Source organism: Carcharhinus amblyrhynchos, chromosome 3 (assembly GCF_965287045.1).
Source record: "Carcharhinus amblyrhynchos chromosome 3, sCarAmb.v2.hapA, whole genome shotgun sequence".
NCBI classification, from domain to species: domain Eukaryota; kingdom Metazoa; phylum Chordata; class Chondrichthyes; order Carcharhiniformes; family Carcharhinidae; genus Carcharhinus; species Carcharhinus amblyrhynchos.
Window position 1 is genome coordinate 14060679 of NC_137326.1, and position 26558 is coordinate 14087236.

Consider the following 26558-nt stretch of genomic DNA (forward strand, 5'->3'; position numbering starts at 1 on the left):
TGCCCCTCCATCCATCTCTGATCACCTTTCATATTCCCTTTGCCAAGCAGTGGTACTTCTATGCCCATTGACTCACTCACTATGCACCATAATATTTCTTGACAGCTCTGGTCGCTGATCCCTGCTGTCAATTGCACCAATGCTCATTAACTTAAGGTCAAGAAGTTTCACGTTGTTGCTACTTCAACTATTTACACTTTTAAAATTGTGGAAAGTTATGAATGAATGTTCTTTTTAAAACACATCTCTGTTATTATAGAGTTCATTGATCCTATACTGTGCAGAGTGGGCCAACGGACGTGAAGTGCTACAGCTTGGTAAAGGGGACATGAGTGGATGTGGGGGGCTGGGTGGAGGGCCATACATTGAATGGAGGGATGAGAGGCCATAGAAGGTGTTTGGCTGGGGGCGGGGGCGGTGGTGAACATACCTTGACATTGGGGGCATGAATGGGATGTGTGTGGGTTTTGAAGGCTGGAGGGCCTGTTTCCATTTTGATTGGGATGCAGGCCCACAGCACTGAGGCAGGACTTCTTAAAACAGTCTACCTCGGCACCTGGCAGCCACTATAGGTACCTCTGGCCTTTTCCCCGTGTCAGCTAGCCCAACCCCAGCCTGCACCTGCCTCTTACAATTCATCCTCCCATTGGTGGGAAAGCCAGGGAATTTTCCCAACTCCCACCATCTGCCTTGACGATGAAACCAACGCCAATGTCCCCCATCGATTAGAACTGATGAAAGGGAAGATAAATCAGGAGCATGCACATCACTTTCCAGTCAGAAATGATCATTCTTATGGATTTGATAAATGTACAAAATTATTTTCTTTCAGGAAAACTGCAAATTCTGGAAATGTGAAAAAGAAATGGAAAATGCTTGAGAAGGTAATGAGTGGTGCGGTGGCACAGTGGTTAGCACTGCTGCCTCACAGCATCAGGGACCCAGGTTCAATTCCGGCCTTGGGCGATTGTGCGAGACTCCACACATTCTCCCTGTGTCTGTGTGGGTTTCTTCCAGGTGGTCTGGTTTCCTCCCACGGTCCAAAGATGTGCAGGCTGGGTTGATTGGCTGTGCTAAATTGCCCCTTAGTTGCCCCAGCAGGGTAAATACATGGGGTTATGAGTGTTATGAAAATAGGGTATGGGCGGGGTTGCTGTTAGTGTAGGCTCGATAGGCCTTCTTCTACACGGTCGGGATTCTGTGAAGTATAGGAGGTCAGTCAGCATCAGAAAAAGACAGAGAAAGCTAGGCAACATCCAAAAATGTGCAGGCCAGGTTGATTGGCCATGCTAAATTGACCCTTAGTGTCAGGGGGATTAGCATGGTAAATGTGTGGGGTTACGGGAATAGAGCCTGGGTCAGATTGCGGTCAGTGCAGACTCGATGAGCCAAATGGCCTCCTTCTGTACTGTAGAACTTCTACGACATGTTTTGATGTATAAATCCTTCATCACAATCCAATATTTTCTCTGATTTAGGAACATGACATGAATGGATGAATAAATATAAAAATACAAATATAAAAGCATGCAGAATGCATGAGCAGAAAATAGGAATTGGACCTTGTTTCTGGAATTTCTAATTTAGGAGGCACAAAGAACTTCAGTCTGAAATTGGTCATGGGCAGCAGCGAATAGGCTGTCGTGTTCCAATGTGCCCAATTTTCTTTCATTGAAGCCAAAATAAGAAAATATGAAGATCAGTTTTTCTTTCTTACTCCTTCATGCCCTGGAAAGAGCACATCGGACAGAACAAGAATTGCAATTTGAAAGACCTGTTTATTGCTTCAAAGTGCTATTTATTATTACATACATGCACACATCTGTACTATTACATAGTATATACAATATGTGATATAAAAGAGCATGTTAGATAAACAATGGAATGCTCTATTAAGCAGTAAGTAGATACGAGGTTCTAAAGGCACAATGATTAATGGAAATGTAACAAATATTTGATCATTTGACACACGAGCTCTGTGTAATTTCAATTTGCCAGAGGGAAGAAACATAATGCTGCAGTGTACAGCAGCCACCACGACCTGCGCGATGCAGTGCCAGCGTACTGGGCTTAAACCCACAGTTCTGTTATTCGGTGTGTTTCCAGCCTTGATTAAAAGCTCCAAGGAGTCAACGAGCAGCTTCTTCCTTAAATCTAGAGACTGAGGTTCGGACTCCCTGCTTCCACTCAGAAGACACGGGTTCAATCCTGCATCCTTGCTAAACATGCTTCGCTGATCAAATGTTCTTGTTTACCGCCATAAAGTATTTTAGGAATAACTCAATGAATTATTAATGCCCAACAGCAGAAAGAGGGAAATGTGTATTAATAGAGCCTGGTTTCATTAGCAAGTCTTGCTGTGTATACTGAGAGGCTGCACACTTGACACATCTTATTGGCCTTGTTGGGGGCAGGGGAACCTCACTGAGAAGGCCAACTGGAAACTAATTCTGGATGACCAGTGGCCACCCAACCACGGAGTGTTTAGAAAAGTAACAGTTATTTAAGGGCCTCATTATATAGATTTCTGTAACAATTTTTCAAGATTCCAGGTTTAAGAGGCCCAGCTTTTTCAAAGCTTCTTTATGATCCTTTTCTGCTGGTGGAGATTTTAACTGTTGAGTCCCCTCTGTTCCAAGAGGTTGAGAGGAGGAGGAGTTGTTGCTGTTAGACAAGCCTCCGGTGAATTTCAACAGTCCTAGTCTTTGAAGAGCATCTTGCCTTGCTGCTTTCTGCTCAGGCCTTCCAAGCAATCGAAGCGAGTTGGACTGGGCAGCCAAACCCTCCACCTGACTGCTTGGCTTCTTCTGGCCAGACCCCCCGAGGCGGGCTAGAACCTGGGCTCGGAGCTCCTGCACACTAACCCCTGACCTCAAGATGGTGTCAAACTTCTTAGCATGAGCAGGAAGCAAAGTGAGTGTTCTGGACGAACCATGTTCATCAGGTGCGATTTCTTTGTACTGGTTTGAGGCATTGGATTCAAATGCGATCATAGTTTCAGACCCTTGATGTTTCGCTGACTCCTTCTCCTTTTTGCCCTCTTCAAATGCTGCTGTTTGATCGGGTGTTACATTAATCACAGGGACTAATTCAGTACCTTGGTTATTGGTCCGTTGAGCAGATGGGCTACTGGTTACGACATCCACATTTCCAATAATCGCACTGCTGTCACAGCTACCTGCATCATCTAAGAATATTAAAAATACAAACAATCAACATTTAGTTAAATCTACAGAGAGCATTAAGTATGCAACATATTGACCACATTTGGCCAATAGAATGAGATTTATTTTGACACCACAGGTTGTGAAAGTTTAGAATTGCTTCCAAGATTTCGAACTAAATTTAAGCCTAAATATCTGACCACATCATCTTCTCCCACTTGATGGTTCATTTTCAAACTAAATGTTTCCTGAAACTTGGCATTTCTCTAATAAAATTTAATCTTTCTCACTTGCAAACATGCCAGGGAAAGGAAGGGTGTTTCCTGTACACTAGGAGAAAACAAGATTGGAAGAAAATGGCATCAATGTACATTTTTTTGTGTGGTACAACATGGCATGGGTTTCTGCTTGCAATGGCAGGGAAAAGCAATTTGCCTTCATATTGACGGGCCTGCAGAATGTAAAATTTAAAAGGAGCCTAGCAGCTACTAGTGACAAGTTACAGACTGGCAATGGTAGAAGCCTGCAAGCAGGACATTGAAGGCAGGACTTGCTTTTAACATGTCAAGTCCTGGTAAGAGGTAATCAGAGCAAATTTATCAATCAATAATCCTTACGGAATTAGCTCAGGATTTATACATCAGTTCAATTCTCAAAGCTTGCTCATTGACAATCCTTTTCAGCAGATACATACATAATGACTTCTCTCCCACTCGAACCCTCACTTTTTAAAATCAGTTTAAAATTCTTCACATCACACATCCTTCCTCGGCTGAGATGAAAAAAAGGAAAGTTCAACATTCCTCACTACATCGTTCTTCAGTCCATTCCTAGGAGTGTTCACAAGCAGCCAATGGCAACTTGTTCTTCGCTCAGTGGCCAGGATTGCAATGAGTTCTGCATGTTCATGTACAAGATAGATAAACACAAATAAATCTTTGTTGAATTTCTAGCAACAAAATACAGGCTGGAATTTTACTGGCACGCCCTCCCTGGAATCGCGGTGGGCGAGGCTCACAGGATGGCATTCTCCATTGGCCTTGGGTGGGATCTTGCAAGCCTTGGACAGGTGAGGTGGCAAAATTGCCCCTCTGGATACTTTTGTATCTCTCCCCTCTCACCTTAAACATATGCCTTCTAGTTTTAGACTGCCCTATCTTTGGGAAAAGATATTGACTATCTACCTTGTCTATGCCCCTCATTATTTTATAGACCTCTATAAAGGTCACCCCTCAGCCTCCTATGCTCCAAAGAAAAAAATCCCAGTCTATTCAGCCTCTCCTTATAACTCAAACGATCAAGTCCCGGTAGCATTCTGGTAAATCTTTTCAACAAGATCACTCAATTTCTGTTGCCATGCAAACTTTGGCCATAATTTTTGTAATGACTTCAAGGAGGCCCATGGAATATGAGCTCCCTGATTGAGGTAAAACCTGCTTGCTCAATCAGGGAGTCATACCTGTGAACATAGTGAAGAGTGTCAGGTCTATTGACATTCCAAATTCTGACTTTGTACCTGAAATACACTTAGGAGTGGAGACAAGTTTGTAAATATAGGGAATCTGGTGAAGGGACGCCGACCTTGGAGGGTTATTTCAATTTCCTTGGGTGGTGGGGAGTATGGGTTTGCGAGCCTTCCTGTTACAGCTAAATAGATTATTTCAAAAAAAACATAGGCTTGAAAGTGAAAGTTTTGTTTCTTTGTGTACGCATGTGTGCATCTGTGCTCAGGCTGATCACGCTGCAGCATCTGTCCTGCCTGTCAGCACACATTCAACCAATGCAGGAGCATTAGTAAGCGCATAACAGCAATAACCTGAGAGGAAGCACAAGAAGATGTGAGAGGTACCTCTCCCAGAAAGACTGCTGATTTCTAGCATACGTGTACTCACACTCACACTGTCTGGTCCAACTTCCTGCATTAAAATAGTGTCTGTATCAACTGAAGGAAGCCCTCAGCAAATTATATACAAGATGTAGTTAACTTCCTGTATCTTAGCCAGGAGAAGGAAGGCTCGATTCTGGAGTGGGTCAGTGAGGTAGTCCTGGCCTCTGAAACCCTGCCAGACCTGGTTTTGCCTTTGGTGCACAGTGTGGATTTGTTGATGGTACCAGTCCATGTAAATAAGTAATATAAATACTCCCCTGCCACAATCAATTTCTTTAATTCCTTCTAAAGAGCAACAGGGAGCATGGCAAATGAATTCATTCATTAATGGAAACATTTTTCATGCATCAATCTTACATTACTGATCAAATTTGTCTTAATGTAGGCAACCTAATAAGTTAAATGTTTCGTTGGCAGTTAGAAGGTAAACATAATTCGCAATCGATTTCTCTTTCTCAAACGCAGCACCAGGTCGGGTATTGGACACCCTAATAATAAGACTTCCTTTTCAAAGTCTTTCCAGGAACAAGATCCTTCTATAAAGACAATTCCTCTTTTAAAGAAACCCAGATGAATGGATGTGCTACTCAACAACAGACATTAGGAGGCTGAAGGCACCATAAGAGCTACAGGTTTTACATCCACCTTTTCTTGGAACAAGCTGAGCATTTTGACCAAAACATTATCAGAATCACATTGATGCCCATGGATCCAGTCTGCAATGAAAACTCACCTGTGTCTGCTGTATCTTCTGTTTGTCGAGTGCTGCACACCATTCCGAGAAACTCGTAGAAGCCATCACTGATAGTGCTTTCTCCCTTTGTCACCCCCTCTTCGTCATCTTCCTCCAATTCCACCTCTAACGAGTCAATGGTTTCAATCAAAAAACTAAGGCACTCCTTCTCCTCTTGAGACAAATGGCGTAAGAACTCATCTTCCTGCAGAAGGAGCAGAAAATGTTGCATTATCCTCAGTTTCCAATCTATTGATAACCCTCTGGAAAACAAAGCACGTGTAGCCTCTTCCAGCAGTCAAAGGCTAAATGCAGAGACATCTTAGTTATTAACAGACAGAGGACTTGTTAATCCATTCATTCGTGGCAGCATTCCTGCCCATCCTGGGAAGCCCTGAGAAAATGGTATTGAGTCTTTTTCAACCACTGCAGCCAGTGAAGGTTCTGCACTAATAATGCTAGGGACGGAATTTCAGAATTTTGACATCATCATGATGAAGGAACAGTGAAACACTTCCATGTCAGGAAATGACCTGGAGAGGGATCTCAGAAAGTGATGGTGTTCCTAAGCACCCACTGGCCTTGATCTTTGAGGTGTATTGCAGGATCTAAGCAAGTTGTTATATTACTCTCCCTGCTGGAAAGGCGTAAGTAAAGTTAGTTCAATAATGGCTGCTTGCTGTGAATCCACATGGGGAGTTTTCCTTGGTGTAATACATAACAGTGCGCAGGACATATGTTTGGAAGATGCTTTGGCAGAAGCTTCAATGAGTTTTAAATAGGACACACTACAGCCATGGTGTGTTGAGGGCACTTTTCAAAGGCTGTATCTGTAAACAGCTTGTATATCTAATATGGTTAAGCCTCTTAAATGAATGTATATTACAAGCTACTGCATACAACATACACTTCCTATTACAACACTTACTCTCTATTGTTATGCTTGCTTTCTGGATGACAACTTTTGTCACACTCATCTCACATTTTCTTACACCTGTTTCAATATTACCCATTCATAGCAGTATGCTTACTTTTCAGTCCTCCCAACATTAGGTGGTGCTGTTATATTCCATTTAAGAACATAAAGATGAAAACATGTGGCAGCAGACCAAAAGGCTCCTCAGACCTGCTCTGTCGTTTACTGTGATCATGGCTGATCTTCTACCTGAACTCAACTTTCCCCATATCCCTTGATTCATTGAGAAATCAAAAATCTATCAATCTCAGTCTTGCATATACTTAGCAATGGGGCATCCACAACTCTGAGCAAACAGTTCAGAAGATTCAGTGAAGAAATTTCTCCTCATCGCAATCCTAAGTTATCAAGCCCTTATCATGAGACTGTCCCCACGATCTACAATCTCCAGCCAATGGGAACAACCTCTCAGTGTCCACCCTATAAACTCTCTTCAAAATGTTATACGTTTTAAGGAGCACACCTCTTATTCTTCTAAACTCCAGAGTCCAAACCCAGCTTAATCAGCCCCTCATCATTGGACAACTCTCATCCGAGGAATAAACACAATGAATCTTTGCTGCACTAGCCAGATACATCCTTCCTGAGATGAAGAACAATATCGCACACGGTATTCCTGGTGCGGTCACACCTAAGCCCAGTAAACTGTAGCAAGATTTCCATGATATTGTACTGCAATCACATTGTAATAAAGACCAACATGCCATTTCCCTTGTTTGTCCTTCCTGCATGCCAACTTTCTGTGTTCTATGTATGGGGTACAGCAAACCCAATCTCTTTGAACATCACCATTTAAAAATTACACGTTTTTAAAAATGTTGTTCTTCTTTTATTCAGACAAAGCAGCCGTACTACTCACTCACTCTTACTCTCTCTCTCTCTAACAAATCCAAAAGCTTAATTCCCCCTTATACCAATCCAACTTCAAAACAATTTGCTTTTTCTCCTCTACAACCCCCAGCAGAATTTTCCTTTCTATATATAAAGTGCTTAAAAACCTCACATCTTTCTCTTTGTAATACTTTATCATCAATTCCCACAACATTTCAAATATTCAGTACTTATTACATCAGTCGTTGCAGTAAGCTGCTGCCAGCAAAATGGCCACAATGGGAACCATCTAAACAGTATTAAATATTCTCCTTCCAGAGACTCAATTCCCCCTTTGGCTGTGTAAGCAAGCCCAAGTATGAAAGTTTTTAGAATTGCCCCCTGCTGGGGTCCAGGTAATGTCCCTTCTAAATTTGTTTCATTGCATACATATTTAAGTGCACAATACCTGTAAGTGGCATGTATGGTGCCTTGGGGTCACTGAATGACTGTGTGTACACACTGCTTTGAGGGAACCCCTTATATTGGCACTGCAAAAGCTCATGGAGAGTTGAGAGCTTCTTGCAGGGTGAGGTGTGATAAATGATGTGTCCATATGAGTGCAGGTAAGAGAGATGCCTTCCCACAGAGCTGGCAAACTCTGGCTGGATTAGCCCTGGTGGGTATGATCCTGACGTAACTACCGGGATTGTGTTCTAGTTTTTTTTGACATTTGAACCTTGGTGTGACTCAACATTATCCTCCATTTGCTGGAACAACAACAGTCTTTACTATGAGAAATTATCCCAAGCAGCTTCGCAGGATTGTTGTAAAGCAAAATTTGGCAAGGAGGCAGATGGGGAAACACTGGCCTGGGTTCTGTTTGTTTTGGGGAAGTCTCACTGGGGCCAAAAACTGAAGGCGACCCCATTGGCAGTGGGACCCTGAGCGGCATGTTACTGGCAACAGCCAATTAAAAGGCCACTGCCGACAGTACACTGCCATCAGTTCAGGATGGTGGCCCACCCTCAGTGGTTGACAGTCCAATCAGAGAGTCAACAGCACCACCACTAGCGGTGGCCACTGCTGAGGTGGCAGCTGAAGGGAAAAGGTGCCTCAGTGGCTAGATGCCCTCAAATACAGGTCAACGGGACTGACATGCCAAAGCCAGGCAGACAAGATAATGGAATTTACAGGGTCGGAAAGAATTAATGGCACCTTGATGTGAGGGCAGATATTGCCACCTTGTTCTTCATGGGCCGTGAAGAAGGATCCACTCCCTGCCCTGGAACCCGCTGACAGGCCACCACGTTTCACCTGGTAGACTTGCCATGTGGTGGCAACCACTTCAGACTTGGGGAAAATGCCCACAGAGGCAGGAAATGGCCCTTAATTGCCCACTTAAGTGGCTCAATTCCCAGTTGGTAACCAAGCTGCCCTTGCTGGGGAAATGGCATGGTGGCAGGAAGACACTGGGCACCACTCCAAACACCTTTCCAGTGTTTCCATTTCCCACCCCATCGCCAAATGGCCCAGGAAATTCCAGCCATCATGACAAGATGGCCAAATGTCTGGGTAAAGAAGCAGGCTTTAAAACAGCACACCAAGGGGGAAAGTAACAGAGATAGGCAGTGGGGTTTAGGCAGCGAAAGGTTCTCCCAACAATGGTGCAGAGATTAAAGTCAGGCAGGCTGAAGAGGACAGATGTAGAATAGCACAGATAATTGGAGTGTTGTGAGACTCAGAGAGCTAGGGAAAGGGAGGAGGCCATGGAGAAATTTGAAGGCAAGAGTGAAAATTTTAAAATCACAAATTTGTTTAATCAAGGTGACACAGTGGTTAGCTCTGCTGTCTCACAGCGTCAGGGACCCGAGTTCGATTCCCGGCTCGGCTCACCGTCTGTGCAGAGTTTGCACGTTCTCTCTGTGTCTGTGTGGGTTTCCTCGCACAGTCCTAAAGACATGCTGGTTATGTGCTAAATTCTCCCTAAGTGTACCCAAACAGACGCAGGAGTGAAGCGACCAGAGGATTTTCACAGTAACTTCATTGCTGTATTAATGTAATGTAATGTGAGCCTACTCATGACATTAATAAATAAACTTTAAACTAATGTAAGTCAGTGAGCGCCGGGGGCAATAGGCGATCAGGAATTGGTGCGAATAGGGATATAGGCAGCAGAATCTGGGATGACCTTAATGTAATGGTTAGCAGAGCATGGAAGGCCAGCCAGGAATAAGCGGAATAATCAATTGTAGAGGTGACAGAGCCTTGGAGGGGTTTTCAGCGGTAGATGGACTTGCAAAAGGAACAGAGTCATGCGATATTACAGAGGTGTAAATAGTTGACCTTAGAGATCATGCAGATATATGACAGGTTTAGACATTTTATCATTCTTGGAATCCAACTGTTTTAATGAAGTTATAGCCCTTTCCTTTTTTCTCCTTCCTCTGACACATTCTGTGAATATTTGTTTAAACATGAGTAGTTATAACGCGTTATGGGAAGAAATGGTTGGGATGACTTACTGAGCTTGACAGTGAGAAAGACCCCTGTTGTGTTCAATTACACAGATGCACAGATATGGAGGGAGATGTAAGCGGTATTTTCTTGTGATCAGAAAAGTTGCTCAGACAGGCAGGGAGTAAATGTCACAATGAGTTACAGCAGATTTCTCCTGTGCGCTGTTGGAGGCAGCATCATACGCAGTACGGTTTAGGTGTTGTGATATTATCCAATTCCCACAAAACATTCCTGAAACCCATCAACCTACACCTTAAAAACCAAGCTTTAAATGGGGTTCTTATTGAAGATTTTCCATTGACCAAATAACACAAGAACCCCCCCCAAAATCGAGTACAGCATAATCATTACTCCAAATATACATACAAAATTGACCCACAAATATCATTACAGCTGCTCTGCTTTATCAATTATAATTCATTGTAATTGGTGCCTCTTTCGCATGGATAATGAAAGGGAATCACAAACAGTGGGGAATAACAGGATAAAGTCATGCACAATGGCACACACCCTCCCACACAGGATAACAAAGACTAAACTACACAGCATAAAGGAGCCTCAGTGCCATGAAATACAACCAGTGCCTAAAACAGCACCCCAAAACCTCCAAACAATGAAAGAATACCCCAGAAAGAGGGGGAGCATCAAGATACATCGCAAACCCAGGGCATGGCATGTCAATGTACCTTCTCACATGCAGGGTAACAGGAGCACAGCTACACAGCCTCACGGGATAAGACGTAGTGACAAGGGATAAGATAAGTGTGGATAAGACAGAGTCCAGGTATGTAAACTTACCCTCAGGACCCACAGATGACAGAATACCTTCCACTAGGGAAATCCTAGCCTCAACAAGAGAAGCTTGATATATGAACACTGGGACACATGTTGCCTCCCCACCCACCACAGGGGGGAGGGAAGGACAGATTACTCCCTTTTTAATAACATAATCTCCACACTTCCCAAATACAAATTTTCAAAATAGCTGCTATGCTTGCCTACATGAAAGAAAGAGATATTGAGACAGACATAACAGTCAATAGGCTGAGTATTCTCACACCACACTTCAGCTCACAAGGCAAGCCTCATGGCAACGCCGGCATCTCCACATCATTTCAATGAACAACAGGATAACAGGCAGCACACATCCCAGTGTTCATATATCAAACACCCTTGTCAGGATAAAAGACCAAATAATAAAATCAGGATATAAAGTCACAAGGGAAGTTGTTCAGTATTAATGATGAACTACAGGATAATGTAGCCATCCACAGACCTTATGAAGGCCAAAGCATTTGCAGGATAGTCAAGGAACATCAAGAATCCATCCATACTTTCACCAAGGTCTCTGCACCTCCATTGTGCCGTCACTCAGAAGCCCCAGTAAAGAGAGAGCCAGGCCCCAGCAGGTGGCGACGACCCATTGCATCCTGCCACCTCCAGCCCTTCTCAACAACCACTGAGGTTAAGACAACTCAAGACCAGCGATCTGAGCATAAAACTAACCCAGATCTCCAAGACCAGATACAATATGCCTTTTGAACTTGATACATGGAATCCCTACAGTGCAGGAGGCCACTGGTCCATCAAATCTGCACCCTCCAAGCCAGGCCCTATCCTGTAACCCCACGTATTTACCCCACCTTGGGACACTAAAGGGCAATTTTACATGGCCAGTCCACCTAACTGGCACATCTTTGGACTGTGGGAGGAAACCTGAGCGCCTGTAGGAAACCAACGCAGACACAGGTCCACGTGTGATGATGAGAATACTACCAAACGTTGGTCTACCTTCAGAGACATAAAAAATCTACCAGGTTGTAATTTTGGGGGGGTTGAATGTCCACAACCTGAGAATGGCAGATGATGCAGCACCGCTTGCAAAGTCAGAGGAGGCATTACAGGAAATTATAAACAACATGAATGAGAGCGTGGTGAACATGGATTAGGAATAATTGGGGGGAGGCCAAGACAATGGTGATAATTCTGGAGATGAAAACTGAACACGTGAACACGTCCTAGAACATGTGAAACAAGGACATACCTTGGGCAGATTATTACTGACAATGAAAAATCTGATTGAGAGGTCTGAAGGAGAATTAAGATAGCCAAGACTGGTTTTGTTAAAACCACAGGCATGTTTCATAAAATCCCTACAGTGCAGAAGGAGGTCATTCAGCCCATTGAGTCTGCGCCGACAACAACTGAGGAGGAATTTCTTCACTCAAAGGGTGGTGAATCTCTGGAATTCTCTGCCCATTGAAGTGGTGGAGCTTACCTCGCTGAATATATTTAAGTCACAGGTAGATAGGTTTCTGATAGACAAGGGACTTAAGGGTTATCGGGAGAAAGCAGGAAAGTGGAACTGATCCACTTGAGATCAGCCATGATCTTACTGAATGGCGGGGCAGGCTCGAGGGGCTAGATGGCCTACTCCTGCTCCTATTTCTTATGTTCTTGTGTTCAATCCCACCCAGGCCCTATCTCAGTAATCCCGCATATTTGCCCTTTAATCTATGCATTCCAGGATGCCAAGGGGCAATTTAACATGGCCAATGCATCTAACCTGCACATCTTTGGACTGTAGGAGCACCCAGCGGAAACCCACTCAGACACTGGGAGAACAACATCAAAGAAACTGAACCTTTTCAAAGATTACTGGGGTGTTGGATCTTGTCATCTACGTTATAGATCTCGGGAACATGGAAAACAAACAGAGACACGATGGGCCGAAGAGCCTCTTGCTGTGCTGTAGCACTCTGTGTGACTCTAACAAATGAATGAGGCCAGAGAGTCTAACCGCAAATACAGAGTGACATTGCTGGCACAAACAGATGAGAGCAGGATTATTTATTAGTTGAACTGAAAGCCCAAATGAAATGTATGTAGGTCAGTTTGCAGGTGATCTGTATTCCCAGCCGTGGAAAATGAGACACTCTCAGTGTAACAGTGACACAAGACGTACAGGTGTGCAACCTGAACCATCACTGTGTCAAAGCCAGGGCTTTAAATTAAATTTTGTCTTCAAATAATTTTCTATGTTCCTCTCTGTCATCAGGCATAATTAGAAAATAAAGAAATTTCCACATCTCACAATAGACTCCTCCACAAGGTTAATGGAAAACTGCAGCAGTGGATTAACAATTGGCTGCATGCCCGTAAACAGGAAGTTGTTATCAATGGTTGAGGAGCTCAATTCTCTGTGGTGTCTATAGGGATCAAAATTTGGGCCATTGCTCTATATTCTCTGTCTCAACAACTTAGATGAAGATGGTGGGGGACTGTTCCAGCAGTTTACAGATGATAATATTTATTTATTAGGGTCACAAGTCGGCTTGTATTAACACTATAATGAAGTTACTGTGAAAATTCCCTAGTCTCCACACTCCAACACCTGTTTGGGTACTCTGAGGGAGAATTTAGCATGGCCAATGCACCTAACCAGCTCGTCTTTCAGACTGTCAAAAGAAACCGGGGCATCTGGAGGAAATGCATACGCAGACATGGGCAGAACATGCAGACTCTGCACAGACAGTAATCCAAACCAGGAATCGAACCCAGGTGGTCCCTGGCGCTGTGAGACAGCAGTGCTAACCATTATACCATCATGCCACCCCAGATTTGTGCAGGCAATAGTACTGTGGAAGACACTAAAACAATTCCAAACAGAGCTGGAATGTGCTGAGAGAATGGACGCCCTTTTGCAAATGGTGTTAGACTAATAGAGGCTCAGTTTTATGCGTGTGGGCATCAGCAATGCTAAACGCACTTACATCTTAGAAAGAATAGAACTAGATACTGGGCAATCATAGTTCCCAACTCTCTAAACATAATATATTTAAAGTGGCATTTAAGTCCGTAAGAGAAATGTTGCTTATTTGGAACTGAAACAGCAATAGTTAGAAATTAAAGTCATCTCTTTTCATTTTTAAATACTGTTCAATTGTTAATAGTTACGTTGCTTTGTTAGAGATTTGTGCCAAAAATAGAAAAATTGTTAGGGTGTAGTTTGGCTTCATGATATACCTTATAGCTCTGATTCAGGACTCCAACACAAAAGTCCAAATAAACCATATCCACTCGCTCCCCCCACTTTAATTATAGAATTTTAAATTTCTCTCGTGATAAGGATTTCTACATAGTTTTGAAATAACTTTTCTTAATTTTTTCCAGATTCCCTGGGAATATCCAAATCACTTACTTGCTCTCTGTAGAATTTAAGTGAAAGATAATCAGTGCAGTTAATTTCCTGGTCTGCTGTCTGTGAGAATAGTTGAACGTCACTGGTCACTCACCTTGCCTGACGACATCACTGTTGCTGGATGCCGGGTGATCTTGTTGACTTGGCAAAAGAGTCAAACCGATGTCTATGCTACAAATATTGCCAGATCTTTGTGGGCAGCTACCTTAGAGGTCAGCTGTGAGCACCATCACTTCATCATTGCTGCAAAAGTCCAGGCTATTACTTCAACTCAATGTGTTGATGAGTACGTGGGGTGTTGCGTGTAAGTAATACAAGGAAAAATACAGGTCTGATGTTAGCCAATTATTCTTTTCCCAAAGAATAACAGACATATCAAATAGGCCGCTAACTTGTGCAGCGAGTTCTGCGCCACTATGCCACCTCAAAATGGCTGAAGCATGTTCTTGTCTGAGGCACAGACTGAATCCAATAAAAGATACCAAATTCTCCCACCTTCCCACTGGCAGAAGCAAAGCAGTTGTGGGGTCAGGGTGGAAGAGAACTCATTTGCATCCCGCTAATGTCATGCAAATTAAGGTGCAACCACCCACACCTGATTCTCCGCAGTGCCAGTGGGAAAACATGCCAGCGTGAAACAGGTTTGGAACAACGTGGTATGCAGATAGCAGGATTTACCTGTGTGATGCCTAGGGCTGCCCACAGAGTGCAGGATGGAGGCCACTGGCAACCCTGGACCACTGAACACTACAGCAGTACATGGGGGGTGGGGTGGGGTGGGGGGGGAGCATCTAGAGGCGGACCTTCTAGATTCAGTGTTCTGAAGATATCCATCTCCCAGCCTCAATATGCTCGCAGAGATTCGTCATCATTTTCAGGAGGTCCCCTTTCTTTCCTCAATAGCGGGTCAGTGACGTTCGACACCTTTTCAATATGGTGTTCAGATAGGACGGCAAACTACACTCCATCAGGCCTGTCTCACCATGACCGGAATATGTTACAAAATATCTGGATGCAAGAATAATGTGGTTGGGGCTGGAAAATCTTGTGTACTTTCCCCCATGTTCCCATCCCCATCACGGGATATAGTCTCGGATAGGAGAATCTAACTCACTTGTTTCATTTCAGTCTCCTAGACTAGTTTTGATTGCATAGAGGGATCGGCAAGGCATTTTCCAGATTTTCTTCCCTCCCACAAATCTGCTTTCTCTTTTCTCCCAGGAGATCACATGGCATATAAGGGGTAGAGAGAGTCTTGACACAACATACAAAACATTTCTGACACAGGCTAGATAGGTAAAGTAAAATAAAGTTTATTTATTAGTCACAAGTAAGGCTTACATTAACACTGCAATGAAGTTACTGTGAAATTCCCCTAGTCGCCACATTCTGGCACCTGTTCGCGTCACTGCACCTAACCAGCATGTCGTTCAGACTGTGGGAGGAAACCGGAGCACCCAGAGGAAACTCACACAAACGCAGGAAGAACATGCAAATACCGCACAGACAATGACCCAAGTCGGGATTCGAATGCGGGTCCCTGGCACCGTGAGATAGCAGTGCTAACCACTATGCCACCGTGCCTGGTCAGCTTGTCTTTGCCTGTTTGATTTTTAATGTTTGTATGTTCACACTGTGTTTGTCTAAAAGATACCATTAATTGTATGCAGCAGAGTTGTTCTATTCCTATTTTAATCTCTTGATTTCAGCTCCCTTACTCTGTCCTCCTTTGTTTTTACCTCCCCTACAATTCATTCCCCAACCAAACCTTTGGGGAGATAACCTATTTACAAAGAATGCATTTTCCTTTATTAGAAATGACTGTTAACTATACATTCAGACTGTGGTGCCTGCGCATTCATCATTAATATCTCTCAATCCAACTCATTGTTACAAAAATGAAATGAGTTAAATGCAGCATATGCTAAACATTCCAGCAGGGATCAAAATGGGAAGAGCATATATTTGCATGCTTACACTGCTCCCCGATTGTCTAACGGTTAATGCATAATGCTGAGATGGATGTTCTTTGGTCTGTGTTGTACTATCTAATTTTGATCAGGACTACACATTGGACACCACGGGAGAAATTTTCCCATGCTGCCCATCATGGGAACCGTAGTGGGCGAGGGGCGGACCATGGAAAGGTCTGTTGATCGGGGGTGGGATTTTCCGGTTTCAGATCGAGCCCACATTCCTTGGTATTCCATGCTAGGTACATTGAGATATGTGGTTGAGGGAGGGTAATCAGCCAGTGACTTGTGCTGGAAATGTATTAATTTATCTCAATATGTGTTCATCTCTCAAAGGAGGAGATGACAAAAGTAAAAAAAAAATTAGTGTACAAAACAAAACTACATAAATAAATTAGCAGGAATATAAAAAGAAATATTACAGCATTCTACAGACCCATAAATAATGACAATCAGGGTAGTGTTATGACCATGGAAGGATACATAAAATAAATTCATAGGTAATGACAGCAAACTATCAGTAATATTGAATAAAGACTTGGCCTCGATATTTACCAGGCAAACTAACAAGACTGACATTAATCATAAAAAACATAGAAACCATACAGTGCAGAAGTAGACCACTCAGCCCGTTGAGTCAGACAACAATCCCACCCCAGGCCCTTTCCCCACAACCCCACACATTTATCCCACTAATCCCTCTAACCTACACATCCCGAGACATTAAGGAGCAATTTTGCATGGCCAATCAACCTAACTTGCACATCTTTGGATTGTGGGAGGCAACCGAAGCATCTGGACAAAACCCACACAGACATGGGGAGAATGTGCAGACTCCACACAGACAGTGACCCCAAGCTGGGAATCAAATCCAGATTCCTGGAGCTGAGAGACAGCAGCACTAACCATCATGTCGCCCAGGGGTGGAATTAGGGGTGTTAAGGGTGGAATTTTACCATCCTGCCCACCATGGGCATTGTAGCAGGCAGGACACAGACAATGCCAAGGTCTGCATAGGCAACCTCAGGCTGGATTTTCCAGTCCTGGGCAGGCGAGGCCAGAAAATTTCACCCTATATTGGAAGAGATCAAGAAAGGATTAAACATTTATCTACCCCTTTCTATTGTAAACATTGATAAACTAATCAAATTTAATTAGAAAAACAAAACTCATCTGGATGGAATACATCTGCGCATGTTAAGAGTTAGGGTAGAGGCAGTGTGTGCAGTTTTACATATATATAAAACTCGTTTGGAAAGCGAACATCACCAGAGGACTGGGAGACAGCTAACGTGATTCCTATAAATAAAAGAAGGAGATCAAACAAGGAAACTATAGCTGGTGGTAGGAAAGGTATCAGAATCCTGACTCAAAAGACATGACAGAAAATCACCTAGAAACTGAAATGATAATAAAAGAGTAGTCAGCATAGATTTCAAAAGGAAAGGCCATGCCTGACCAACCTTATTGAATTCTTTGAAGAAATGACAGATGGGAAGATAAAGGTAATGCAGCAGACATATAATTGGATTTCCAAAATGCCTTCGATAAGGTACCTTCGATAAGTAGACTTAGAAGAAAGGTCAGAACATATAGAGTCAGAAGACAAGTAGCAGAATGGATAGAACGTTGGCTGTAAAACAGGAAAGAGAGATTAGAGGTTAAAGGTAACTCCTCAGATGGGCAAATGATGGAAGGTAGTGTTTCACGAGGATTGGTGCGGGAACTGTTGTACACAACATAAATGTTTGGACTCTAGAATATGGAATCGACTGCACAATTGCAAATTATAACGAATGGATGGGGAGGGAGGAGTGCCATTAATACAGAGCAGGATTACAACAGAATACAGTAAATAAACTTGTAAAATCAGTATATAATTAGCAAATAGACTGCATATAGTTGAGCGTGAGGTGGTATACTTTGGGAGGAAGGACAAGAAGGCCACATGCCATATGGTAAATAAGTGACTCAATAGGCTAGAAGAATATGAAGATCTGGGGTACAGATACACAGATCACAAAGTAATGTGAAAAAGCAAACAAAGCATTGGGTCCATTTCTGGAGGGTTAGAATTAAAGAGCAGAGAATGTTACAGTTTAGAAGGCCATTTGGCCCATTGAGTCTGCACAGGCTCTCCAATCGAATACGACGACTTAATGCCATTCCCCCTGCCTTTTCCCCGTATCCCTGCACATTGCTTCACCTGTTGCCCTCTTGAATGCCTCAATTGAACCTGTCTCCACCACATTTCCAGGCAGTGCATTCCAGACCCCAACCACTCGCTGTGTGCAAAAGCATTTTCTCACATGACATTTCAAAGGCTATGTTAACGTTACCTTGTTTGGAATCCTTGAGAACAGTTCTAGCTGCACATTTCCATATGGATACAGAGGCACTCAAGAATTAGAAAAAAAAAGATTTAACAGAATGATAGCCGAACTGAGAATTTATACACATCGGGAAAGATTGAACGATCTGAAGCTCTTTTCTCTAGAAAAGAGGGAGATACAAATAGCACAGCTGCACTCACAAAGAAATTGAAATAAGCACACAAGGGAAAAGGAATAAAAGTTTAAGTGTATTTATTAGTGTCACAAGTAGGCTCATATTAACACTGCAATGAATTTACTATGAAAATTCCCTAGTCGCCACACTCCAGCATCCATTTGGGTGCACTGAGGGAGAATTCTAACAAGTGCTTCTTTTGGACTGTGGGAGAAACTGGAGCACCTGGAGGAAACCCACACGGACACAGGGAGAATGTGCAAACTCCACACTGCCAGTGACCCAAGCTGAGAATCGAACCCGGATCCCTGGCACTGTGGTGAGACTTCTTGCTGTGAAGCAGCAGAGCTAACCACTATGCTGCCCCCAAGGATATGTTGATGGGGTTAGAAAAAGAGGAGAGAGAGGAGATTCATATAAACATAAGAACATAAGAACTAGGAGCAGGGGTAGGCCATTATTTTGAGGTCACACTCCCGAGTTCTAATTTCACCCACCACTGGAAACAACTTCCCTGCTTCTGTCTTATCTATTCCCTTCATAATCTTATATGTATCTATACGATCTCCCCTCATTCTTCTAAATTCCAATGAGCACAGTCCCTGTCTACTCAGTCTGTCCTCATAAGCCAACCCTCTCAACTCCAGAATCAACCGAGTGACTATCCTCTGCACTCCCTAAACATGAGCAATGACCGAGAAAGGCTTCACCCTGAGTGTAAACATCAGGTATTCTTTTGTAATTTGGGACATGAAAGCAGGAAAAGAAACTGCAGAAGCCAGCAATGTGATAGAGAAGGTTTTTAAAATCACTTCTGGCCTGGATCACTCCAGATCAGAAGAAAACTTTGCAATTATGTCTGTTGTAGCTGGAACCATTGGATTAAAAAGAACTGTTCAAATTGTTACATGGAGGCAGAATGACCAATCCCAAAACACAAACTTGTACATTCAGAAATTCATCAAATACAAGTCAAGTGCAAAGATTATGCAGCTCATTGAACTTGGTGAAACATATATTAGATTTATCTGAAGATTCATGTGTGCCTAGATATCATTTGATTTTTCTTCTGAAGTGACAAAATACTTTTCTGAGCTGTTCTGAAATAAACATCTCGCGTCCAGGTTGGTTTGGGTTTGATTGTGCAGAGTTTGTTCAAGTGTAACCAAGCAAAGACAGGCAAAATCTTCCCAAATAACAGACCCTTTGATTTACCTTGCTCAATGTAGCTGCCTCTCCTTCAGTGTTAAACCTCCCACCTTCCTGAGCTAAGTTAGCTTGTGGGTCCATGGATATATCCTTCTTCGATAAGCGCTGGCTTATTCTGTAAACGCCAATACCACTGACTGCTTTTCAGAGGAGTTTTTCTTCCAAACCTTAGAACAAGAAACACACAAGTTCACAAAAATAGTTTTCAGTTCTCAAATAAGTATTTTTGCACCATCAGAATCCAGTTCAACATCAAGCAATTCCAATCAGATATAATGAGTAGGATTCTCCGACTGCACTTGCCTCAAAACCGGAGAATCCCACCCAAGATCAATGGACCTTTATATGGCCTGCCACCCACCTGCTACAATTCCTGTGGCTGATGGGATGGGAGATTTCTAGCCAACATATCAAATAGAAGATAAGGTTCCTTATATTTGACATTTGTCAACTTACTTAGATGAGTACCCCCACTGCATTGAACCACTGTGGCACATTGGTTAGCACTGCTGCCCCTTGGGTGACTGTGTGGAATCTGCACATTCTCCCCGTGCCTGTATGGGTTTACTCCGGGTGCTCTAGTTTCCTCACACAGTTCAAAGACGCGCAGATTAGGTGGATTTGCCATGATAAATTTCCCCTTAGTGTCCAAAGATGTGTAGATTAGGTGGATTAGCCGTGGTAAATGCATGGGGTTACGGGAATAGGGAGGAGGCAGAACCTATTGATAGGCAAAGGGATCTGGGTGTACAGGTACACAGGTCACTGAAAGTGGCAATGTAGGTGGAGAAGGTAGTCAAGAAAGCATATGGCATGCTTGCCTTCATCGGTATTGAGTTTAAAAATTGGCAAGTCATGTTGCAGCTTTATAGAACCTTAGTTAGGCCCCACTTGGAATATAGTGTTCAATTCTGGTTGCCACACAACCAGAAGGGTGTGGAGGCTTTGGAGAAGGTATAGAAAAGATTTACCGGGATGTTGTCTGGTGTGGAGGGCATTAGATATGAGGAGAGGTTGGAGAAACTTGATTTGTTCTCACTGGAGCCACGGAGGTTGAGGGGAGACCTGATAGAAGTCAACAACATTATGAGAGGTATGGACAGAGTGGATAGCCAGAAGCTTTTTCCCAAGGTAGGAAGAGTCAATTACTAGGGGGCATAGGTTTAAGGTGTGAGGGATAAGGTTTAAAAGAGATGTACAAGGCAGATTTTTTTTTTACATAGAGAGCGATGGGTGCCTGGAACTCATTGCTGGGGGAGGTAGTGGAAACGGATACGGTAGTGACTTTTAAGGGACGTCTTGACAAGTACATGAATGAGATGGGAATAGAGGAATATGGTCCCCGGAAGAGTAGGGGTTTTAGTTGTCGGGCAGCATGGTCAGTGCAGGCTTGGAGGGCCAAAGGGCCTCCTGTGCTGTAATTTTCTTTGTTCTTTGAGGTGAGGTTTCGGGTAGGATGCTCTTTCAGAGAGTTGGTGCAGTTTCTTTCTGCACTATAGGGATTCTGTGGTTCTAAAGTTTAAATCAGAGATTTTCAGCCAAGTCAAGGCTGTTCTGCCCATTTTATTAGTCATGATGTACAGGTGCCGGCAATGAACTGGGGTAAGTACATTAAGAAGTCTCACAACACCTGTTTAAAGTCCAACAGATTTACTTGGTAGCACAAACCACAAGCTTTCGGAACACTGCCCCTTCATCAGGTGAATGGGAGTTGTGTTCACAAACATGGCACATAGAGACACAAACTCAATTTACAAGACAATGGCTGGTATGCCAAAGACTTGCATTCCAACAATTATCTTGAAATTGAGTTTGTGTTTATATATGCCCTGTTTGTGAACACAACTCCCACTCACCTGATGAAGGGGCAGTGCTCTGAAAGCTTGTGGCTTGTGCTACCAAATAAACCTGTTGGACTTTAACCTGGTATTGTGAGACTTCTTACTGTATTTCATTAGCACCAGATCTTTGCTGGAACAATCATAAACTAAAACACACTGCCTTGCATTATCCATGGTTCTGAACATTCTTACGTTTCAAATATTTAGCCAACTTTTTCCTCAACAAAAACAGTTACATTTATATTGTGCCTTTGTTTAAATAAACTATTCCAAGGCACTGTGCATGAGTGTTATCAAAGTTTTACACCAAGTCACCTAAGGAGATATGAGAATAAATGATTAAAAACATGGTCAAAGAGGTAGGTTTTTGATCTCTCTTAAAGAATAAAGAGAGAGAGGTAGTTGGAGAGGTTTCAGGAAGACTTTCCAGTACTTACTGCGTATACTGCTGAAGGCATGGCTTTCAATGGTAGACCAGTTAAAATTTAAAGGCTAGAATTGAAGGAGTGCAGAGATCACAGGCTTGTTTGTAGTGCCAGAGGATATTACAGTTGCAATGGCCTTAGCATCAGCTATGTGGCAAAACTCCAACAAATCTCTCTGGAAAGACATTTCTCCTCACTCCCCACCCTACAAACAATAGAACCATAAATGTTACGGTGCAGAAAGAGGCCATGTAGCCCATCATGTCTACACTGGCCAAAAAAGAAACTAGCCGCTCATTTTAAACCCACTTTCCAGCATCCGGTCCATAGCCTTGCAATTTACAACACCTTAGTGCAGATCCAGATACCTTTTAAATGAGTTGAGAATTTCAGCCTCAATAACTAACTTGGGCAATGAATTCCAGATTCCCACTATCCCCTGGGTGAAACAGTTTTTCCTCATGTACCTTCCAATCACAAAATCGATACAGTTCAGAAGGAGGCCATTTGGCCCATTGTGTCTGTGCTGGCTCTCCAAATCAGCATCATGACTTAGTGCCATTCCCCTGCCTTCACAAGAGATTCAACTTCTTTAGTAAACCACTGTTCCCTCACTCGAACACTTCCTCCCTGCCTGACAGGTACATACTTATCAAGGACACGCAGTAGCTGTTCCTTGAACAAACTCCACATTTCAATTGTGCCCATCCCCTGCAGTTTCCTTCCACATCCTATGGATCCTAAATCTCGCCTAATTGCATCATAATTTCCTTTCCCCCAGCTATAACTCTTGCCCTGTAGTATATACCTATCTTTTTCCATTGCTAAAGTAAATGTGACCGAATTGTGCTCACCTACCTCCAAATCTAACACCTGGCCTGCTTCATTACCCAGTACCAAATCCAATGGCCTCACTTCTTGTTGGCCTATCTACAGACTGTGTCAGGGAATCCTCCTGCACACATTGGACAAAAGCTGACCCCTCTAAAGTATTTGAACTACAGCATTTCCACTCAATATTTGTAAAGTTAAAGTCCCCCATAATGACTACCCTGTTACTTTCGCTCCTACCCAGAATCATCTTTGCGATCCTTTCCTCTACATCTCTGGAACTTTTCGGAGGCCTATAGAAAACTCCCAACGGGGTGACCTCTCCTTTCCTGTTTCTAACCTCAGCCCATACTACCTCAGTAGACGAGTCCTCATCAAACGTTCTTTCTGCCACCATAATACTGTCCTTGACTAACAATGCCATACCTCCCCCTCTTTTACCACCTTCCTGATCTTACTGAAACATCAAAATCCCGGAATCAGCAACAACCATTCCTGTCACTGCTCTGTCCATGTCTCCGAAATGGCTCCAACATCGAAGTCCCATGTACCAACCCATGTTGCAAGTTCACCCACCTTATTCCGGATGCCTCTGGCGTTGAAGTAGACACACTTTAAACCACCTTCCTGCCTGCCGGTACACTCCTGCAACCTTGAAACCTTATTCATGGCCTTACTTCTCTCAACGTCCTGTACACTGGAGCTACAATTCAGGTTCCCATCCCCCTGCCGAATTAGTTTAAACCCTCCCAAAGAGCATTAGCAAATATCCCCCCCAGGATATTGGTACCCCTCTGGTTCAGGTAGAGACCATCCATTTGTAGAGGTCCCACCTACCCCTGAAAGAGCCCCAATTATCCAGGTATCTGAATCCCTCCCTCCTGCACCGCCCCTGTAGCCACGTGTTCAACTGCTCTCTCTCCCTATCCCTCTCCTCGCTAGCACTAAGAAGGTTAAGAGGTGACTTAATAGAGGCATACAAGATGATCAGAGGATTAGATAGGGTGAACACTGAGAGCCTTTTTCCTCAGATGATGATGGCTAGCACGAGGGGACATAGCTCTAAATTGAGGGGTGATAGATATAGGACAGATGTCAGAGGTAGGTTCTTTACTCAGAGAGTAGTAAGGGCATGGAATGCTCTGTTTGCAACAGTAGAGGACTTGCCAACATTAAGGGCATTTAAATGGTCATTGGATAAACATATGGATGATATTGGAATAGTGTAGGCTAGAGGGGCTTTAGATTGGTTTCACGGGTCGACGCGACATCAAGGGCCGAAGGGCCTGGACTGCGCTGTAATGTTCCATGTTTGATGCCTTTTCCCCGTACCCCTGCACATTATTTCTATTCAAATAATCATCTAACGTGCTCTTGAATGTCTCCATTACACATGCCTCCATCACATTTCCAGGCAGTGCATTCCAAACACTCACTGTTGAAAAAGTGTTTTTTTCTCACATCACATTTGCTTCTTTTGCAAATCACTTTAAACCTGTGCCCTTTTGTTCTCGATCCTTTAATAAGAGGGAGCAGTTTCTCCCTATCTACCCTGACCAGCCCCCTCACGATCTTGAACACCTCCTCTTAGCCTCCTTTTCTCCAAGCAGAATCCTTCTACCCATCACCTTTGGTCTATGCTCTTTGGTAATTGATTCCTCAGCCTGGGGGAAAACACGTCTTTCCTGCCTACTCTATCTAGACTGCTCATAATTTCGTACACCTCAATTAGATCATCCCTCGCTCTCCTATGTTCTAATGAAAACAGCCCGACCCTGTCCAATCTCTCCTCACAGCTGCAATTTTGAAGCCCTGGCAACATTCTTGTAAATATCCTCTGCACTCTCTCCAGAGCAATTATATCCTTCCTGTAATGTGATGACCAGAACTGTACACTGTACCGTACATATAAACATACACACTAATTAGGACCAAGAGTAAGGCACTTGGCCCCTTGAGCCTTCTCTGCCATTCAATAAGAAGTCTCACAACATCAGGTTAAAGTCCAACCAGTTTATTTGATAGTAAACCCACAAGAGGATTTTCACAGTGACTGTGAATATAAGCTTACTTGTAACTAATAATTAAACTTCATGCCAGTCCAACACCGACATCTCCACATCATGACTACCATCATTTAATGAGATCATGGCTGATCTCATTGTAACCACAACGTCAATTCCCCCTACCACTGAGTCATAGGATTAGATAGCAATAACTTCATGGAATAGATTACCACCAGGACTGTGGATTCAATTTATAATGGAAACTACAGATTCATCATGCAACAGGGAATGGAATGGTACAGTGTCAAAGCAGAGAGAATTGTACTGGTTCAGTAGGATCCCAGCCAGACCCAAGTGACAATTCAAGTTGGGTGGATTAAACATTCCATTATCAGTCTAGCTTCTTGTGGAAAAGGAAGGTTTTGAGAATCTGGATTGCGTTCCACTTCAATCTCACAGTCAGACACCTGAACAGTTACAATTAACATGCTGCTAAACTGTACACAATGGCTGTTACCTCGTATTAAGCTGATAGTTCTCTACACCCTAGCTATGACTGTTACATTTGCAGGTGGCATGGTGACACAATGGTTAGCACTGCTGCCTCACAGTGCCAGGGACCTGGGTTCGCTTCCCAGGGTCATTGTCTGTGTGGATTTTGCACATTTTCCCTGTGTCTGCGTGGGTTTCCCTTGGATGCTCCAGTTTCCTCCCACAGTCCAAAAATATGCAGGTTAAGTAAATTGGCCATGCTAATTTCTCTCCCAGTGTACCTGAATAGGCGCCAGAGTGTGATGACTAGAGGATTTTCACAATGACTGTGAATATAAGCTTATTTGTAACTAATAAATAAACTTTAACTTTTACATTCTGCACTGTCTCCTTTTCTTCTTTATGAATGGTATGCTTTATTTGTATAGCACGCAAGAAACAATACTTTTCACTGTATCACAATGCATGTGACAATAATAAATCAAATCAATAGTTAATTGACTCTCCAAATGCTGATGGGTATCAAATAAGATATAATACTTCAATTATTTTGGGGATGATTTGTAAACTTTGTGGTAGGGTTAGGTTAAAGGAAAGATTGTTATATTTCAGCACTATGGGACTCTAAAAATTGAGAAAAGAAAGTAGAAATTGTTTGTGCCATCTTTACATTTGTCGAGCTGTTTAAAAACGTTGCCTTAGTTAAATAGATCAGAAGAAAACGTGACAAGTTCTTTTAACAGGGAATAGGGAAGGAGAGAGATGCAAAATTAAAATATTAAACCCAAGCTGTTTACCCAAATCATGTGTCAAACTGCGCAATTAAACAACATTGACAATGTGCCTTACAACTCGCCTAGAATAATGCGGATTGTTAGAGAGAACTGAATCAGTAGGTACAAGTCTGAAATTTCCTTACCAAAAAACCCACCCAGCTTTAAGATGGACCACAATCACGATACATTTTACAATGGGATGTGG

The 26558-nt window shown here is 43.1% G+C and overlaps 1 protein-coding gene across 4 annotated transcripts in view; it reads right to left on the reverse strand.

The window, feature by feature from the left end:
* Positions 1-1784: 1784 nt before the first annotated feature.
* The window catches only part of LOC145335837 (uncharacterized), a 104361-nt gene continuing 79587 nt past the window's right edge, over positions 1785-26558 (reverse strand). For 3 of the 4 annotated variants that reach the window (XM_080181566.1, XM_080181583.1, XM_080181574.1), the window contains exons 2-4: positions 19989-20149; positions 5786-5990; positions 1785-3187 (exon numbers count right to left, since the gene is read on the reverse strand). In XM_080181566.1, coding sequence (XP_080037692.1) covers positions 2541-3187; positions 5786-5990; positions 19989-20063 — 927 coding nt within the window. In that variant the 5' untranslated portion in view covers positions 20064-20149 and the 3' untranslated portion in view covers positions 1785-2540. The remainder of the gene's footprint in view (positions 3188-5785; positions 5991-19988; positions 20150-26558) is intronic. The other variant, XM_080181590.1, reaches the window with a different exon arrangement.